This window comes from Gambusia affinis, linkage group LG17 (assembly GCF_019740435.1).
Source record: "Gambusia affinis linkage group LG17, SWU_Gaff_1.0, whole genome shotgun sequence".
Lineage (NCBI taxonomy): Eukaryota > Metazoa > Chordata > Actinopteri > Cyprinodontiformes > Poeciliidae > Gambusia > Gambusia affinis.
This window is the reverse complement of record NC_057884.1, coordinates 3,577,762-3,597,032: the sequence shown is the minus strand read 5'-3', so window position 1 is coordinate 3,597,032 and position 19,271 is coordinate 3,577,762. Positions and strand designations below refer to the sequence as shown.

The 19,271-nt window shown below is 40.7% G+C and overlaps 1 protein-coding gene across 2 annotated transcripts; it reads right to left on the bottom strand.

Moving 5' to 3' along the window:
• Positions 1 to 334: 334 nt before the first annotated feature.
• On the bottom strand, positions 335 to 19,251 carry LOC122819722 (huntingtin-interacting protein 1-related protein-like). 2 transcript variants are annotated; one of them, XM_044096681.1, is made up of 33 exons: positions 19,028 to 19,251; positions 17,889 to 17,952; positions 16,368 to 16,510; positions 16,216 to 16,272; positions 15,905 to 15,985; positions 14,589 to 14,665; positions 14,240 to 14,301; positions 13,956 to 14,096; positions 13,819 to 13,876; positions 13,646 to 13,721; positions 12,885 to 13,022; positions 12,683 to 12,811; positions 12,187 to 12,370; positions 11,992 to 12,080; positions 11,789 to 11,905; positions 11,591 to 11,692; positions 10,381 to 10,575; positions 9,791 to 9,901; positions 9,500 to 9,694; positions 9,274 to 9,421; positions 8,542 to 8,628; positions 8,359 to 8,466; positions 8,145 to 8,281; positions 7,018 to 7,128; positions 6,804 to 6,862; positions 6,614 to 6,644; positions 6,460 to 6,522; positions 5,526 to 5,626; positions 5,306 to 5,411; positions 3,479 to 3,602; positions 3,296 to 3,357; positions 2,029 to 2,613; positions 335 to 1,141 (listed from the first exon to the last, which is right to left on the bottom strand). In XM_044096681.1, the coding sequence occupies exons 1-33, from the start codon at positions 19,106 to 19,108 to the stop codon at positions 1,106 to 1,108; spliced, it is 3,858 nt and encodes a 1,285-aa protein (XP_043952616.1). In that variant the 5' UTR covers positions 19,109 to 19,251; the 3' UTR covers positions 335 to 1,105. The 2 variants fall into 2 exon arrangements, with proteins under 2 accessions (XP_043952616.1, XP_043952617.1); XM_044096682.1 differs by having other exon boundaries at positions 12,683 to 12,808.
• Positions 19,252 to 19,271: the final 20 nt, after the last annotated feature.

Sequence of the window (19,271 nt, the reverse complement as noted above, 5' to 3'; positions counted from 1 at the left end):
ATCTACAACATTTACAAGGAAATGTAGTCTTGTGCTTTTATTCTGAAAACAAAAATGTTTACTTCCGCGTGTATCCTTTTTAACGTGACGCGCCTTCTCGATGGTCCAAGAGGCTATTTCCGTTGAAGTGATACTGTAGGCTGCACTGCGCATGACCGAGATAACGGGCGAATGAGGTCGCTGTCATAATGTAGCACATGGAAAACTTATTATTGATATTTTTAATGAATTGTTCCATAATAGAAAAAAATACGGTAGATAATAAACACTGGCAAAAGTAATTCTATTACGATGTTTTCATGCACACACTTTACACTTAGGAATAACGGGGCAATTTACGCTCAGTAGTCACTTTATTGGATTCACCTGTTTAATCGCCTAAACACAAATAGTGAATCAGCCAATCACATGACAGCAACCCAAATCATTTAAGCATCTATAACAATCCACGTCTTCAAGTCAATGGATCCAAAAAGTACAAGAAAATTGCATCCCAGTATAAAAGATCTACCCATGCTATGCTTTGAAACAGTCACTAAATAACAAAACATGCAAAACTGATAAATATTATATAAATAAAGATGATATATATTGATTCATGATTGTTCATAGTGTGATTAATCACTATAGTCAGTATTGCATAGATTAGTAAGATTAATAAAAAGGCTCGTAGAGGGGTGTTTATTGCAACAGCTTTTAGCATTCATGCTGTCGTTTCCCATTCCAGTTGTTTTCACTTTTTTAATGTTAGGAAAAATACTACTTATTCACAGGCGCTTTAAAAAAAAAAATAAAAATCTTGACGTCATCTTACACTATAAGCAACTGTTAAAAACAAACTGGACGAGATCAAAGAAAACTGAAGAAGTAAACTGTCAGTCTTGAAAGCAAAGTCCAACAAAAATGAGCTGAAATTGGATATCAGTGTGAAGTCAAATCAAAACAGATTTTAAACCATTTCTTTTTTTTAGGAAATCGAGAAATTAGCGCAAGTCTCAACATGTTTGCAAAAATATTCAATTGTCATCCGTTTTCAAACTGTAAGACGTGTGTCCAATATTCTCCAGCGAAGAATGAATGTCTGAATGGAGGTCTTCAGTAGATTCTAAGACTCTCCAGTTCCAGTTTCACCTCGTTTGAACTGTAAATAACAGAGAAAAGCAGATTTACGTATGCAGAATCTATTCACACAATCCTCTTTGTAAGCAATTACAGTAAGAACTTACATTACCAAAGAACTAAGCATTTGCCCCATTTCTGTTTTTGCTTTTTATTTTTTGTGATACTTCTGTGTTTCAGATGATCAAACAAATAAACAGTAAATGTTCCTTGAAGTTAAGATGTTTTGGTTAAATGTGAACGGGGCTTTTGTGATCTCTGGTCAGAGGAGGGTTTCACCTTGGGACTTTCTCATGAATGCCATTTCATTCAATCGGTTTGGTTACTGAATCATGAACTCTGACCCTTAGTGAGACATGTAAGGTCTGAAGTGTTTTAGATGTTGTTCTGCGTTTCATTGGGTCCTCCTGGATGAGTTGTTGACATGCTCCAGGAGTAAACTTTGGCTCCTGGGAAGGTTCCCCACTGTTCCATGTTTACTTCCTTAGTGGATGATGACTCTTCTTGAAGTTCACCTGAGGTGTAAAGTCTAAGGAATATCTCTGTAACCCTTTTGAGACTACACTTTGTTTCTCATCATTCTTTGGATTGGGGGCTTTTCAATGTCTTTGGGCTTATTACATGTGGTCAGATGTATTCTGTTCAAGGGATTTCTTGATTCTACAAACCTGGTGGTGAAAGGTAGAAGAAGGTTCAACACAAGTCCAAGTTGAACCTTTAGCCTCAATAAGTAAAATCATTATTTGAAAATGCTTTTTTTATTACTTCAGTTAATCTTGATATTAAAATGTGTTTGACGACCTGAAACCCTGAAGAAAATTTTGAGGGCACAAACTTTTTTATTTTTCTTTTTTTTTTTTTTTTTTTTACAACACTGTAAGACTTCAATCAAGAAGAGTTGGAACTTACTGCATTTTTCAGCAAGTTTCCGGATTTAACGAAGATGTTTGGTTTCTTGAAGGCTACTTTGTGTGACTCGGTGTTGCTCTGCGGCTGAGACGGCGGTTTGGTCTGGGCGGCGGCCGATGGGAGCGACGACGGCTGTGACAGCAAATGAGACTGGGGCTGCAGGTGGCTCTGGGTTGGGCTTGGGGTGTAAGGCATTGATGAAGAGTAAGGTTGGGCTGGGAGGTAGGGCTGTGAGGGTGCGTACGTTTGGGAGGGGGTGAAGATTTGAGGGGGAGTGTAGGCTTGGGAGGGAGTGTAAGGTTGAGAAGATGTGAACGGCTGAGATGGGGTGTAAGTTTGAGAGGGCGTGTAAGACTGAGGCAGTGAGAAGCTCGGCGTGCTTGTGAAGGGCTGCGTGTGTGAAAAAGACGGAGGCGTTGAGGTCGGGTCCAGCAGGGTAGGCGGTGGAGGGGGAGGGAAGCTATCATTGTCGTCATTTTTGGCGTCGGGCGACCCGGGGCCTCCGAGCTCGTAGTGCCTCTTCCTGAGCTCCCCGAGGCGGATCCGTTCCTGGTCCAGCTGGTTCTCAAGCTGCAGCACTTTCACCTGACGGGTTCAGACAGAACGAAAATAATTGCCACTCCAACAATGAATCCACACGCTACGAAAACACAAACTGTTACCAAGGGGTTTTTTTTGGTCTAGTTTCTAGTTTTTAGTACACTTGAAATAAGACAAAACTAACTTACAAGTAACTTTTCAGCAAGATATAAATACTCACTTTAAGCCAATAATTCCTTAATATTGATAGAAAAAGTACTAGTTCCACTGGCAGATTATTTCACTAACACGGGAACAATGTCTCATTATAAGTGAATAAATCTGACATTAGTTAAGCTCGTATAAACATTTTTTCTTTCTTTACAGCTACAATTATCTGTTGCTGAATTTATTGTTCTTCAGCAAAGAATTTTTGTCATTTAAGCTTCAGCTGTGAACTCCCAAGCTTAAAGAAGGATTTTTTTAAAATCATTTACTCATTCTTATATTTGTTTTCAGCCACTATAGCGCTAAGCTAATGTGTCCTTTTCTACTCTTTAAGGTCCAGTGTTCTTCATGTTTTAGATGATCATCACTAAACCTTTAGAAAACTTAATGATCAGCATAGGAGCTTACTCCACTATTTAACTCAGGCATGTCAGGGACACCACTATGCTAGAGTTGACAGAAGGTTCTCCTTCCAGTAAGCATCTGCAAGAAAACTTGTATTTTTCCTCAGATGTCTAACCTGAGCTTCCATTTCCTCTGTCTTGAGCTTGATTAAAGACATGCCAGAGAAGTCCATCACACCTGCAAAGACAAAAAAAGTTCAATGTAAAAACGTCAGACTAAGCTAGATAAACAAATAGACTGAGGCAGGTTAAGATGGGTTATGAAGCCAGTTTTTTTTTTCCTAAGTTGTTTCTCTGACCGTGGTCGGAGATCTGCTGCTGTCCGTGCTTGGTGGAGGTGACGACTACGGCGGCCATGTCGTTCACATGCCGAGAGGCCTGCTGCAGCGTGTTCAGCTTCTTATTGTTGCGATCAGCCTTCACCTGGAACGGCAGCAAGGCTTGGTGTTAAATCCTCGTAAAATAAGCTACGACTTTCATTTTAGTTCCTGCTGGAGTGGTCCTCAAATACAAATGTGCACAAAGAAATAGGCTAATTATCGGAACCTTGTGGGTCAAAAACGCAAAGATCCAAACGCTTTCTGATCAGTCAACACAGCGTATCTGAGTGCTGCCGGGATGAGCTGACAACAATCTTCTGTGTGGAAGTTGTTACTGTGTGATGAAGACTGAAATGTAAGCTGTATTTTTTTAAAGGTCTTTTTTGGCTCTAGTGGTCTTTATTTGAAAGTGCTCAGACAGGAAGATAGGAGATGAAAGAGGGGGAAGCCATGTGGCAAAGGTCACCAGGCCGGGATTTGAACCTATGATGGCCGTGTCAAGGACTAAGGCCTCTCTGTATGTGGGCGGTGCTTAACCCCTGGGCCACCACAGGACCCCACATAAGCTGTTTTCAGTGTTTGTTAGGTTTGAAAATGAAGTTAGAGCCAGGCAAAGTAGTAAGACTCAAAGGAGTCTGGTTTGGTGTCTATGCATCATGCAGGATGAGTCATGGAAGAAATTACTTTAACAAGAGTCTGGATGAGAAGAAATAAGAAATTCATTAAAACCTTGCAAGGTGAGAACAGAAATACAGAGTCAAAGGAGTCTGTCAAGTCTGCTCTGACTAACAGTAGATTCTGGCTTCCTTTTGTATGTGCTGGTCAGCAGATCATACAGCAGCAGGGTGCCACCGTCTCTGGGTGTTTCCCAACAGAGAGAAGAGAGACTTGATTGGATTATAAGTGTGAATCCTTGAATGTTATGCACCAAGGATTCAGTGGAGCCCAACACAGATGGTCTTGCCATTTGTCTATTGTTAAGCAAAGGAGGGTTGTTACTTAATGCATAAAATGCAGCCTCTGTTCTGGGTTGGGGAAGTAACACCTAGATGGTCTCCTGGATCACAGAGATTCCCGGCTGTTATACGGAACTGTAGAAGTCTATAGGAGAGCAGCTTGATCAATCTCATGATAAGACCATGCAGATGCAATCTGCAGCACAAGAGGGGTGAGGGGCACATTATAAAATTTTCCATTACAGCTGCCAGGGAGCGAGAGAGAGCAAGACATTCAGGAAATAACAGAAAACCTATCCCGAGTACACACTGGTTGCTCTCTTTATTCCCTCCAGCTTTTTTTTTTACCCCTCCAGGGGGTCTTCTGTGGGCTCTAGTGTCCCTTATATTAAAGTAGGCTGACAGGAAAGAGGGGAAGACATGCGGCAAATATCGTCAAGTCCGGGAGTCGAACCCGCGACAGCCGGGTCGAGGGCTCAAGGCCTCCAAGGGTCGTGCTATCCCCTACGCCACCACGGCACGGCCCATTCCCTCCAGCTTTAAGCCTCTGTCTGTCATCCAATGTGCTGAGTTTAAAAAACGATGTTTTAGTTTCAGTAGCGACGCTGAAGTTTCTAGATGCAGTTTGAGTCATCTCAACTCAAAATATAAATAAATAATGACCGTTAATGGCAAATAAAAAGAAAAAAAGTGTTTGATGTTGTTTGTAAAAAAATCTTTTTATCTACATTTATCTTTATTTTGTGTTATGTTACAGTTCTCCGCGTCTCTATTTAAATGCGAAAGTGTATCTTTCAGAAATGGGTGTTTTATTTTTGTAAAATGTCAAAACCTGATCTTGTGTTTGTACCTTGGACGCAGCGACCAGCTGTGCGGTGCTGGCAGCGATCTCATGGGACGAGGCAATGAGCTCCTCATAAGATCCTTTTTCCCCCACAACCCGGTCAGCCGAGTCTCTGGAAGCAGACAGGTGGCCCACGGAAAACCGAGTCAGCAGAAAACTTTTCACACTGTCTCTGTAACCTTTAATACTCGCGTCTGAATCAGTCTCAGTCTTAGTTCATCCTTACAGCAGCTGAGTGGCTCCCCAGCCCACAGCTTTGGACGCTGAGATGAGTCCCTCAGTCCAGCGAGAGTTTTTGGCGTAGAACTCAGTAACAGACGCCGCCCCCTGCAGGCGAAGTGAGAACATAGCCATTTACACATTTCAGGTGGAAAAGCATCACTTTATATTTCATACAGCATCGATTTCCGTCAAATCAAATGTAAGAAATATTTTGTAAAAAAAAATAAAAAAAATAAATTAATTAATTAATTAAAAAAAATTTTTTTGTTGTCATAAATTTATAAAAGAAGTTAAGATCTAAGGCTATTTGTAAGATTAGAAATCAGTTGCTACAGACTAGAAAGAAAATGTTTTATTTGCAAATGATTTTCTTTATGGAGAACTGAAACCAACAGGAGCTGAAGAGAAGAAACTGGAACTGGGAGAAAACTTCATTTCATTTTCAAAAGTTGCAGCAAAATGAGAAAAATATATTAAAACAACAAAATAAAACAAACCTTACGTTCTGAAATACTAAAAATAATTCAATGCTAAACTTAAAACAAAATAGGATTTTATTGAATTCTTTTACATTCTTTTAAGCTTGAACAACTTTTTTGCTTAATTAAAGTTTAATATTTATTTGTCTATATTGAGGAGTGATTTTTTTCTGAAGAAAGTTAATAAATCAAACAACATTTATTTTTAACTTAAATAAGCTATCTTGAAAAAAAGCTGATCAAAACAAAATTGAAAATAAATGTAGAGTAAATTTTGTATGAATCTTCTCACAAGTAACAGGTGAAATAAACTAATTATATTTATTTAGTCAGTACATTAAATACCTTTTCTTTAAGCTTTTCTATTCCAATCAGTGACGTTTGATTTAATCTGAATAATAATTATCTCCAGGTTACAATACAAATAGCTTTAAGCTTTAAGGTTTCTCTCCAACTCACCCTGCCTCCTTCCACGATGTCTTTCTGTAAGTCGGTGGCGGCCGTGACCAGGATGTGAACAGCCTGAACGTGATAAAGATAAAATAAATAAATCGTTAGCGTGTTTTTGTTAAACTGACTTCACAACGAGCAGCTGGAGCCTGAGATGTGTTACCTTCATCAGATCTGAACAGGATCCCAGGATGCTGGGAGAAAAACAGACAGGTGACGTTTTTAAAAAATATATATATTTACAACTTCAACTGAGTTTATTCTTTCTTTATTGTTTTTTCATTTGCTTAAAAACTATGATTATTATGAAGGAGGAAATCTTTTTTTTTTGCCATTCCTCAGCATCTTCTTACCTCTGGTTGACTTCCAGCTTCAGACCGTTGGTGCCTTTCTTTGCTTGGGAAAGAATCTCCTAAAAAACACAATTTCCATGATCCATATTAAAATGTGGGAGTCCCATCAGATTCTACAAACTGATTTAACACTTAATCTTCTGATTAAACTCTAATTATGCTTTATTTCAGGCTATACTTATTGGGCACAACATTCTGTAAACTTTGTCCGTACATCCATCCGCAGCACAGCCTCCTCGATGGCCGTTGACGTGGCAACCATTTCTTTATCCACCATACTTCCCAGCTCCTCCTTCAGCACATCCTGGCCTTTGGGCCGCAGCTCCTGAACAACAAATATAAAGGTAAAGCCTTCAGCAGAGCTGCAGCAGCTCAATAGGAAAATAACAGAGATATAAAAGCTACGTTAATTGAATATGATAATATATACTGAGGAAAACTGCACAATGATTGTCTTATCCATAAAAAAACATCAAAACTTTTATCTGTACAAGGTAGTTTTTCTGTAAATTTTAGTTTCTATTGCAGTAATAGTCCCTCCTTTTACCCGTTACATAATCTAGTTACAAAAAAAAAATCTTATCAAGCTGATTGGAACGTGATGTTTTCTGTCCTTTTCCTGGTCAAAATCTTAAACTTATCACCTCGTCTGAAATCCAGGTTAGCTGTGCTATAATTCGTCATGGGCTGGTATGAAGGTGCAGCGAGGGTTTCAAAAAAGTGACGCTTTTATATTTGCAATTCTGATCAGGTTTTGTGATTTCATTTGACAGAAAGTTTTAACGTTACGTCAAATCCTCAGATTTTCTCATCCTAAAATGACATAAATGCAAACAAATAAATAACCCAATTACAAAAATACAGATTCAGACAGAAGAAACGTTTACACACACACACACACACACACAATATTTACTGTGTATTCACTTGAACTCTGAATGGTGCAACAGGCTCAGCAGATATAAAATAACATTAAAACAACAAAGCTGGTGTTCTAACAAGAAGTCTCACTTCTAAATAAACTGTGGCTGTCTGTGTTTGGTAGATGTTTGGTTGAAGCTGGGTGAAATTACTCACATTTCAAATATGATATCCAATGAAACATTACAGTCAAGCTGTCCTTCCTCATTGTGACTTAGAAAAAACTGATGCAGCAACTGCGATTCAATGTATGGCGCCTCTCCACTAAGACCAATAAGTTTTCAGATTTGTCACCTGATAAATATTGTCATCACGTCTATTAACACCTGATATTTGCTATTGAAACAGTACAGTTGCTGCCGCAGCCTGTATCAGAGCTGCATCGGTTTTGTTATTGGGATGAATCCCGTTGCCTCTCACCTGTCCCATGGCGAGGATGCGCTGGACGGTGTAGCGTATGGCAGACGGGTTGGCTCGCTGCAGGTTGGCCTGAGATTTCAGATCATTCAGGTACTGCAGGCAGTGGCTGGCACACTCCCGACAGCTGTCCGTTAAACCTGGACGAGGGCAGAGAACCGCTGAGCGCACAGGGAGCAGCCGCAGACAGGAGCGGGGCGTTTGTAGAGCGTCTTACTGTTAGCGTGGTCGACGGGAGCCGAGTGCGACGTTGCCGAGCCGTTAACGATGGTGTCGGCGGCCAGGTGGGAGAACTGGGTGACGGCTCTCAGCAGGCCACTGACGTCTGGAAAGCATCGAGAAAACGAGTCAGGCTCAACGTCCGAGGTCAACGTGGAGGCTAACTGTGTGTCTGACGCACCGTTCCTGTTTCCCAGGTAGAGCAAGTGGCTCTGCTGCATTTTATCAATAGAGCCCAGAGTGATTTCAGCTCGGTTTATCAAATAATCTGGAAAGACAGAAGGACAGAAGATTTACATGTGGTTCAAAAACGCAAATGGACCTTTAACGGTTTGAAGAAAGGGAGCATTTTATGTCTCTGTGATTTTTAATAGGGGTGTTACGATACCAATACTGACCTGATACGATAGCAGGGATCATACACACTTTTATTACTTATTTTTGTTTGATGTAGTGATATTACACAAACTGAATACAATAGATATGAGAACAACCAATGCATTTATTATTAACCAGTTGGTCTGCATGCCGGATGCAAATGGATGAAAATGCTTGGAGAGGCTAAATGCTGGAGTGGATTCAATTCTGGTGTGAACTAAATAATAAAAAAGTGATTCTGAGAATGTTTTACAGTAAGTATAGACCTCATTTCAATGGTCTTTACTCCTTTACTCTTGAGGTTACCTGGTGAATCTGTTAATGCTGCATCAAACAACGAGACTCACCAAATAAGTTCCAGGCAGAGAGACCTTGACTCCATAGTACTTAAATAATTAGCCAGCATCTACTGCTACAAGGCAGGTCTTCACGATAAGCGTATTGGATTTTGTGATTGTACAATATCGATGAACTCGCAGCCCTATTAACAGATGCGTTTTAGTCTTGTCCCTGCTTTTTCTTTTGTTTTTGCTACCTGGAGAACTGATGCAGCGGACATGTATGGGGTCGTCCAGTTTGGCCACGGCGTCCAGTATGATGCCCTCGGCCTCCACCACGGCACACTGAAGCAGACAGAACTGCTCGTCCCGCAGCTTCAGGGCCAGCTCGCCCTCCCGACAGGCCTGGGTCACAAAACACAACCCTTACAGTCACCGGCCGAATCAGAGCGACAGAGCGCGGCGAGGCGGACGCTGCCGCACCTGCTGCTGCATCTGGGAGCGTAAGCTTCCCAGCTCCATGCTGCTGCGCTGCCTCTCCTGCTCCAGGGTGCTGTGGTGGAGCAGAGCCTGCTGCCTCAGAGAGCTCAGCTCCGCCTCCTGGTCCCGGACCGACCGCAGCAGAGCATCCTTCTCCGCCTGCAGGCCGGCCAGCGTGCTGCTCAGCTGTGTGCCGCTCTAAAGAAGAGAGGAAGAAAAAAAAAAAACAGACACACGCATTTGTATAAACTGCAAACAGAGATCATTCAAAGGAGTTTCCAGAAATCATCTCACCATTTCTTTGCTTTGCAGCAGAGTGTTGGCTCGAGTCAGCTCTGCTCTGGTGGAGTCCAGCTCTCGCTTTAGCCGGTCGATCTCCAGCCTCTGCTCTGCGTTGATGGCGAGCTGCGGAGCAAAAACAAGAGGTCTGACGCTGAAGAGTGGAGAAACATGTTTCTGATGTTTCTCTCTGCTGGAGCGTCTGCAGACTGAAGCGTGTCAGACCAGACTTCATTCTCAGAGTTTTCCCTGAGTTACAGAAACACTGGAGAGCACCGGCATGAATTTATGGAGCTGTTTCTAGAAACAGACAGGAAGGAAGGAATTAAAGACGGAAAGAACGGAGGGAAGGAAACTAAAGACAGTACAAAAGAAAATTAGGAAGAAAGAAAGTTCAAAGGAAAGTTTAAAACAAATTTTGAAAGAAGAATTCAAATTAATCAAAGTTTGAAAGAATTTCCAAAATAAAGTTCAACATGAAGAAAGAAAAATAGAGGTCATATATTTTTTTTTTGTTTTCTTTCTCAACACTTTGGCGAACAAAACAAACTCCGGCCGCTTCCAGAAGCCTCCAGATGTGGTGGTGTGACGCCAGCGGCTGGTACCTGCTGCTGCAGCTGGGCCCTCAGGGCCTCCAGCTCTCGGCTGAGCCGCTCCTTCTCCAGATCTGCGGAGCTCTGCTGCTGCTGGGCCAGCTGCCTCAGAGACGACAGCTCTGCGTCTTTCTCCACGGCGGAGCGCAGCAGCAAGTCCCGCTCCGCCTGGAGCGCCGTCAGGCTGCTGCTCACCTGGGTCCCCTCCTGGAGAGAATTCATTAGGGAAATAAAAAGCCACAAGGCTAGAGATTAAAGAAAATCACTCCTTAAATGTTTGGTTTCTTCCAAATCTCCCAGGTCTAAATGATTAAGCAGGAAACAAATTCTCACATTTTACAAATTTGTTGTTTTTGACGAAAGATGTAGAGATACAAGGAGATGCATCTCTACATCTCCATCCTTTATTCTGCATTAATGTCTTTAGAGAGAAACAAAAAATGTTTTATTATTTAGTGAATAATTGTAATTTATATATATATATAAGTGCACCAAAATGGAAATAAATATCTGTTGTTGATCTCATCAGATCAATACCTGTCCGTTAAAAATGACTTTTATCGTCTAATGCTGATGTTAGAGCCGATATGTTTTTCATCGCTACCTGCTACATTTTCAGGATGTTTCTGTGATTCAGAAATTCAAAAAAAAAAAACGTCAAAAAGGCAAAACGTTATGGATTAAATATAACATTTCAATTATTTTTGAAGAACCATTTTCCAAAGGATTTTTTGGTCTGAGTGTGACAAATACTTATAGACAGAAATCTTGAGGTTAGATTCTGAAATTTTCGTAAAGTTGGAAATATTCAAATTTTGGAAATTTTCTGAATTTCAAACGTTGAACTCTTTGACTCTTTGAGCTAAAAAATTTCTTCATTTTTTATTTTCTAGAAAATTTCAAGTTTCTTCTCAGACTAAGATTTTTTTCTCACAAATGTCCAACTTTTTGAGCTTGGAGAAACTCCAGGCATTTTCCAGAAAACTTCTAAGATTAATCTTAAACTTCCTCGGCTTTTTGTCTCACACCTTGGACTTCTGAGCCTCAGAAAATTTCCACATTTTTTCAAGAAAATTTCTGAGATTCAGCAAAACATTTCTGAGATTTTTGCCAGAAAGTTACTCCGTTTTATGATGTTTTTTTTATTTTATTAATTTTTTATCTACTGTGGCTCTGAATCGCCGTCGAATGTTTTGTGAAAAACAAAACATTTCGGTGTTACCTTCTCTTTACTCTCCAGAGTGCTGCGGAGCACGGCCATCTCCGCTCTCTGCTCCAGCAGCTCTTTAGTCAGGCGGTTGACTTCCTGCTGCTGATGACTCGTCTGTTTGTCCGAGAATAAAGTCTTCAGTCCAAATCAACCGTTTTTTGTTTTTGTTTTCTTTTGTGATAGATAATCAGCAGTCAGAGATGTTCTCACCGCGGTTCTTTTCTCCAGTCTCAGGTTCTCCACTTCGCTCTCCAGCTGCTGCTTGGCCCTCAGTAAGTCGTCCTGCGCGACCTTTGAACCGGACAGCATCTTAACCGTTTCTGCATTCTGCAGCAGGACATAAAGAAACCCTGGGTCAGAGCCAAAACACCAACGGGTCTGAGAGTAAAACTAAACAGCGCCCTCAGCTGGACCTTCTTCATTAGATCGGCGTGGCTTGTAACCAGCTCTGCGTGTCTCTCTTTGAGCTGCGTGAAGCGAACCTCAGCAGCCTGAGCTCTGCCTGTTCACAGATAAAAAGAAAAAGAACAATTTTACTGACGTCCGACTGATTCCGTTTATAGTCTCAACACTGAAAAAAAAAAAGAAAAAAAAATCCGTCCACTCACTGTCCGCCTCTTTGTATCCAATCTGAGCTCCGACGTTAGCCACGTTAGCGCTGCGTAGAGCCTCCACTTCCATCCGCAGGTGTTCGTTTTCGACCAGGGCGACCTGTCTGTGGGAGCGCTGCTCCTCAAGCTCCGCCTCCAGACGGTTCACCTGAGACTTTAACTCTATCATACATTTCTGAGCCTGAAGAAAACAGGGAGAAAAAAAAATCCTAATTATGCACCGGAGGTCCATGTAAGATGCAAAGTATTCGCACACGTCATGCTACGGCCATTTCTTTTTGTTTTACAGCGACAGCCTATCGGGGCTGGTGTAGACAGAAAAACAGAGGAGCAGAAGTTTTTAAAATTAATCTTAGATATTTTCTAGAAAGAAAAAAAAAACGAGGGACATTCTGACTTTGAAAAGTGAAAATTTGGCTGGAAAAAAAAAAAAAAGAAGCTTGATTTTGATTCTGGGTTCTACACTCCCAGTGCGTGACGGGCCTCATCTCACCTCACTCTTGATGAGCTCTACCTCCGGTTTCAGCGCCTCCAGCTCCCTCTTGTAGCCGTTGCCGTCGGCGTCTCTGTAGTCCAGAGACACCTCGGCGGGTCCTCCCTGCTGGCTGACCAAATAGTACTGCTGGAAAAACAGACACATTTTAGCGCGGGTTACGGGAAAACGTGTTCTCTCAACTCGTACAGAAGCGGCGCACCTGTGACATCTGCGGCGTTTCTCTCAACTCTGGCTGCGTGTCCACTTCGTCCTCCTCTGAACGATCCTCGCCAGGCATCAGCACCACCGGCTTTTTGTACTCAGCCAGGGCAGCGGCTCGCAGGAAGTTCGGAGGACCCTGGGGAGAGGAGATCAACAGGTTACTGACCTGATAAAACCTGATAAATGAAATGGTTATAAAGAAGAGAGCGCCGATGAATCAGCCCTTATTTCCTTAGTTTTGACTCACACGTGAAAGCAACTTTATCCATCAATTTTATCTACATATGCAAATGTCACTATTGCTAGCCGAGCTATAGTCACCCCAGTCACCCTTAGCAACTTTGTCGTTATATTTAACACGTTTTCTGAGGAAAAACAAATTGGCATCGGCCAAAAAACTGTAATTGGTGCACCTCTAGTTAAAATTGGTCTGTTGTGCTTGAAAGCCATGTTTGTTTTTTTCTTGTGGGAAAATAAATATAAAGCCCACAATTATAGGAAATCATAAAATGACTACAACTTGTGTATCATAAATTCTCACAATGAGTGAATTGATATTGAGTTTCAAGTCCCCGCAAATACTAGCTTAGCAACAGTCACCCCACTGTTGACTGTGGCAAATCCGTTGCTACATTTAGCAACTTTTCACACAAAAAAAGTTGGTACTGGCCAAAACTGGAACTGGCATGTCAGGCTTTTTAAATATCGGCGATCGGCTGGAAAACCTCAATCGGTGCGCCGCTGTTCATCTCCACTTACGTCTGGGAGTTCTGGGATCTGGATGATACTCTTAAAGAACTCAATTTCTCTGGCTCGGTTGAAGAACTGTGTGAGGCTGCAAAAACAAACAAAAACACAAGTAAATACGAAAAACAGTCCTGCCTGTTTCATTACGTAAGGATTAAAGAACAGATGTAGCCGTCCTGACCGACCTTGTGAAAAGGTCACGGAATCTCTCTCTGTGTCCGAGGAGCACATCCGCAGAGATACCTGGGAATTATTATATTTTTGGATACGGTTAGAGCTGAACGTGATTCTGCAGAGGTCACAACGAAAGGCTGCCACTCACGGCTGTGCAGCTTGAACAGCAGCCGGACAGAGAAGTGGTAGAGGTAGCTGCAGTCCAGGATGAGCGGGACGAGAGGCGTCAGCCTGCACTGACCGGCCGGGGTTGTGGATTTGGCCCCGTTGGCGTCCATCTGACGGAGAACTTTAAACACGACATTGCAGTTTCAGTAACATAAAGGAAACCTGTGTTTTAGGTTTTTATGAGCGCATGACCGATCCTTCCCTTTATCTAACCAACACGAGTCACGTTGTCTCACATGAACGGACTGAATATGGACGTCTCACCCGTCTCAGCCATCTTCAGTCCAGCATCCAAGTAATCCAGCAGCTCCTGAGTCATATCCAGCCTACAACGCCATAAAAACAGAAAAACATGATGATGATCATTCAAAGTCCTTTTATAGAGACAAAAGAAACACATTTAACAAAATATTCGGCAGGATCTATGAACATTCAGTTGCACATATTGAGTGAAATTTTGTTGCAAGGGCCCAATAATGGCAAATAAATTAAATTAAAAAAAAAAAAAGACCTATGAAGACTAAGGGGGAAAAAATCCTCAAAAGATAATAAAATAGTTGTGACACAAGCTGATCCCACAGCAGAAGCCAAAGCCAGGAAGAAGGAAACTTACACTTTGGTCATGTCAGTTCCTGCTTCTCTCTCCAGAGTGTCGTCAGAGGCCTCCAGGTTACCTGGAATCACCTTGTGCTGTTGAACAACGTCACACGTTACACGGCATGCTTCTTCATCCATCTTTAATTTCTTAAAGGGACAGTGTTATTCATATTCCAGGCACATAGTATAATTTTATACCGGAATCAAGTAACTGTGTTACCTTCAGTTGCTATAGAAATGCTGTATACTTATCAAGTATGACTTAAAAAGAAATTTGATTTTGCAATTTGACGCCTTGAAATTCCGTTGTTTGTTTTTTTTTAAGAAGCTCTTATTCTTTCCAACACTCCACCTTCAAGAAGTCTTTAGTCCTTTAACAACTTTCTGAGACGAATCATGTACAACAAGCTCAGCAGACTCCCAGTTCTACCAGGTGTTTGCTAGCTGCTGCCGCTAGTCTGAAGGAGCCGAGCGGAGGAGGAACCAGGTAGGGGTGCTTTCTCTGGACTTTTAATCTAGCAGAATAAGATCATTCACATTCTGGAGCAATATATAATCTATACTGACATGACATGTCATAACATTACGTTTGGAGACAGTGTAGCAACCTAAGGATCATCAGCTCCAGGATGGAAGATTATTTTTGGCTCATTTTACCATCAGGATCCGATAAAGACATTGTGCTAAGTGTAAGATGTTTTTTTTCCTCTTCTGCTTAATTGTGTAAAAAGGAAAACTGCAGAAACATTTCATTTAATTCCCCACCGGGATTAATAATAAAGGATTTGATTTTATCTTAAGAGTACTTTGTGTTGGGCTGCACAGTGGCGCAGTTGGTAGAGCTGTTGCCTTGCAGCAAGAAGGTCCTGGGTTCGATTCCCGGCCCGGGGTCTTTCTGCATGGAGTTTGCATGTTCTCCCTGTGCATGGTGGGTTCTCTCCGGGTTCTCCGGCTTCCTCCCACAGTCCAAAAACATGACTGTCAGGTTGAGTGGTTTCTCTAAATTCTCCCTAGGTGTGAGTGTGTGTGTGAATGGTTGTGTGTCCTGTGTGTCTCTGTGTTGCCCTGCGACAGACTGGCGACCTGTCCAGGGTGAACCCGCCTCTCGCCCGGAACATAGCTGGAGAGGAACGAGCAACCCTCCTGACCCCATTAGGGACAAGGGTGAACAGAAAATGGATGGATGGACTTTGTGTTTAGGTTTTGTCTTTTCACCCTGCTGTCTTCTCTTTTCAAGCATAAACAGAATCACACATAATAAGCACAAAGACTCTCACTGTGAATAGCAGATCATTTCCATCTGAGTAATTCGACAGAATGAAGATATATCACCTTTGCATGAAACTCCATTTTGAGGTGAAGATATTTAGCAGACAGGGCAACAATGTGACCATATCGATCATGCAGGTTTCCCTGGGAAAACACAGACAGTGGGTTAGGAGTTTAGCCGCTTATTTGAACCTGCTAGTTTTTCTTAAGAACAATCCACTGACTAACTTTTTAGTAAGCGCATGTTGGGATTTTGTTAAATTTGGTAACTGTACTGCATTCTAAAAGGTCTGTTGAATTTTCTGTGTGATCAAACGTGCAGATTAAATGCATCGGACATTATGTAAGTTTGTATCTTATATCCACTCACTCACCCACAGGACTCCCATGTCTCTTATGCTGCGGCTGTGTCTGTGAGAATCTGTAATGACCTGCGGGTCGGGGGTTGGGGGCGGGAGACAAACAAGGTTAAACGTAATGGATGTAAACAGGAAGTTACACTGAGCAAATGTAGAGATGAACTCACATTCTTGTGGCCCTCTCTGAGCACTTTGTGCAGCAGGTAGCAGACCTTCCAGCTGACCAGGGATTGGCTGGACAGAGGCAGGTTGGGGACATACGACCAGAAGGTGGTGGCTCCGCCCTCTTTGTGAGTTCCCAGAATTATATCTGTACAGATGTTAGGGGAACTCCCAATCCACAAGATGAACTAATGCAGAAACACTTTGCAGAGATTCTGCTTATTAAGTAATACGGCCTAAACTCTTAAAATTATATTCCTATCAGGGCATATCTATTATTTTTAGATCTACGTAAACAAAGTAACGTAGATCTGCAAACCTTTTACAGGCTTTCAATGTTACCAGTTGTAATAATCTAGGTGATTTCCCTCTACGTAACCCCAGAAAGTGACATATTTTGTCGTCACTTTGTACCGTCTCAGCAGCTTAGAATGTCTGCTATTGCAAAACGGAGAGGCGTTTTTTAAAAACTGAACTCTTTTTGAAATATAATTCACAAAGAGTTTGTATGTATGAGTTTTAAATGCACAGTATATTCAAATTTGCACATTCAACTCTGATATTAGAAATTAAAGCTATTAGTCCAATTGAACATGCTTAAAATTACTGATATTCATATTCACAATGACATTATGCAAGCATCTGATAAGAACTGTTCATGCACAGTGCTGTAACAAAATATATATATTTTTCCTCCTACCAAAGTGAAGTTTTAACACCTTGCCAGACATTAAAAAAAGCATAAACTTTGACTGCAAAAAATCCCAGAATCATTCAATTATCAATTTATGACATTAACAATCTAGTGAATTTGGATTATGAAAGCAGGACAATTTCCCAAAGTACAACGGCTGTTACCTCTGTGAATGTTCAAATAAGAACCAAAATAAGGCTTTGGAGTGGCCTAGTCTAAGTCTGGATTTCAGCCCAGTTATGATGCCGTGGCCTGAGTGTGGACCAAAACGACTCAAATGTCTCACTGTCAATTATGACAACCAGTTATTAGATTTAGCGGGCAATTAGTTTTTCACACCGGCTTTAGTTAGTTTGAATAGTTTTTCTTTTAATTACTTCATAAACTCCTAAAGTGAAAACTGCTTTTTGTGTTTACTCAGGTTGTTAGTAAAATAGTTTATCAAAGGTATTTCAGAATGAAATAAAGCAAAGACAAATTCACTATTTAAGACAGCAAAGCCCTTTTCACAGCTCTGTTATTAATCTAATCTTTAGCCCTCACAAACCTTTGTATTTTATATATGACTTTCAAAAATAGCTAGCTAAAATAGCTTATGTTAAACTATTTGAAGAAATTTCCACCTGAAGCACAAAGTATTATAATTCATGAAAAAACGAAAAGTAAAACTCAAATTTCCGCTTTCCGCCAAAAAGCTGCTAGCTTTATGTTAGCATGCTAGAAGTACAGCGCTAAACTGTCTACAGCTTTTCTTATTAAAATAATTTCCCATTTTCTAGATTAAAAGTCAGCATATAATAATTATTTTTTTAAGTACAGTTTTAAAGGATACTGCGAACATACTTCTCTTTCGGTGGAACTTCAGCTGTGTTGGCAATTTTGCTGAGGCTCTGGAGCTGAAAGAAATAACAGAAAAAAACACTTAAAGCCTGAAAAGTTCAACTGATATTAACAATACTACAAAAGACCTCAGTTATCTTCTGTTCTTTACTCAGTGTAATCTTTAAAAAATAGATTCAGAATTATTTTACATGCTGAAGACTCTTTTGGTGTATCAGTTCTGGGTGAAAGCTAGTTTTTTTTCACAGAGCTGAAGCTAACGGCTAATCAAAGGGAGCTAAAGTAAAAGTGTTCAATCATTAGGAGAACTCAGTTGTCATATTTCACAGTGGTCCATGAAAATGCTATTTTAAAAAAGCACCATCACATTTGATTTAGTCATTTATTTCTACTAATACTGTGGTTATTTAAATAGAAGGCGGTGTTGGTCCATGACTGGCAAGAATAACCTTCCAGTGTGAAGCACCAATTGAAAAAAATCTCAGCCATGTTATGTGTATCTGATCAGAATGACTGTCAGGAAAAATTTATATAAAAGAACAAAAAACAATAAAATATGTTATTTTATGTTCAGATTTATTCAGTATAGCTGGATAAACTTAACACTTAGTTTGCAATGTGAAGGTCAATGATTGAGACAATGGACCAATTTGGTCATCTAATCAAAATGATCACATTTCCATTTAAATTACAATCTATAACACTTGATGGTTTATTTTAAAAAAAGTACTGATATGAACTTCTAAGACATTTTAAAGGCTGTACCTTTTAGCTTGACATAAGTTTATTCTGACTAGCTGTTAACTTTAGTCTGCAGGAAAAACAAGTCCATTTTTATAGAATGTAAGATATGCAACATATTAAAGCTAAAATGTTACTGACCACTTATTACTACTCAATAGAACCCAATTTTTTTTAAAAATGAAACAACTTTTAATGAATCAAAGTGAAACATTTTATGTCTGAAGTTATGTTAAAGTTTTGCTGTAGGACATACATTCTGATTAAACAATACTTTTCAACCAAAGAATATCATGGCAACGCACCAAGCTGAAGCCAAACCACATTTTTGGGAAAATAAAATGAAACAAAGAGAAAATTCCTCCTTTGAGTAGCAATTTTAATTCTCACCTGCTGCTTGCCAAACTGTTGTTTCTCAGCAGCCAAAGCCTTCTCCGTTTTGTCGTCATTTTTGTTCTTCGTTTTACTCATTTTGTCAGATGAACAAATCCAAGGCGACTACACTTCTACGTCCAGTGATCCTCGAGGAAGAAAACAACTGAAGGTGCGTCAGGTCACCAGATCACTCCTGTTAAACTTGATTTTCACTTGTTCCAAATGACATGGGAACATTTCGAAATAAAACCTTGGAATG

Bases quoted from the DNA above. Each gene is read 5' to 3' on its own strand.
- LOC122819722 (XM_044096681.1), bottom strand. From the start codon at position 19,108: ATGAGTAAAACGAAGAACAAAAATGACGACAAAACGGAGAAGGCTTTG. The intron at 14,097-14,239 runs GTGAGACGTCCA...TCGTGTTTAAAG, and splicing joins ACTGAAGATGGCTGAGACGG to TTCTCCGTCAGATGGACGCC. The intron at 13,877-13,955 runs GTGAGTGGCAGC...AATAATTCCCAG, and splicing joins GCTGTTCAAGCTGCACAGCC to GTATCTCTGCGGATGTGCTC.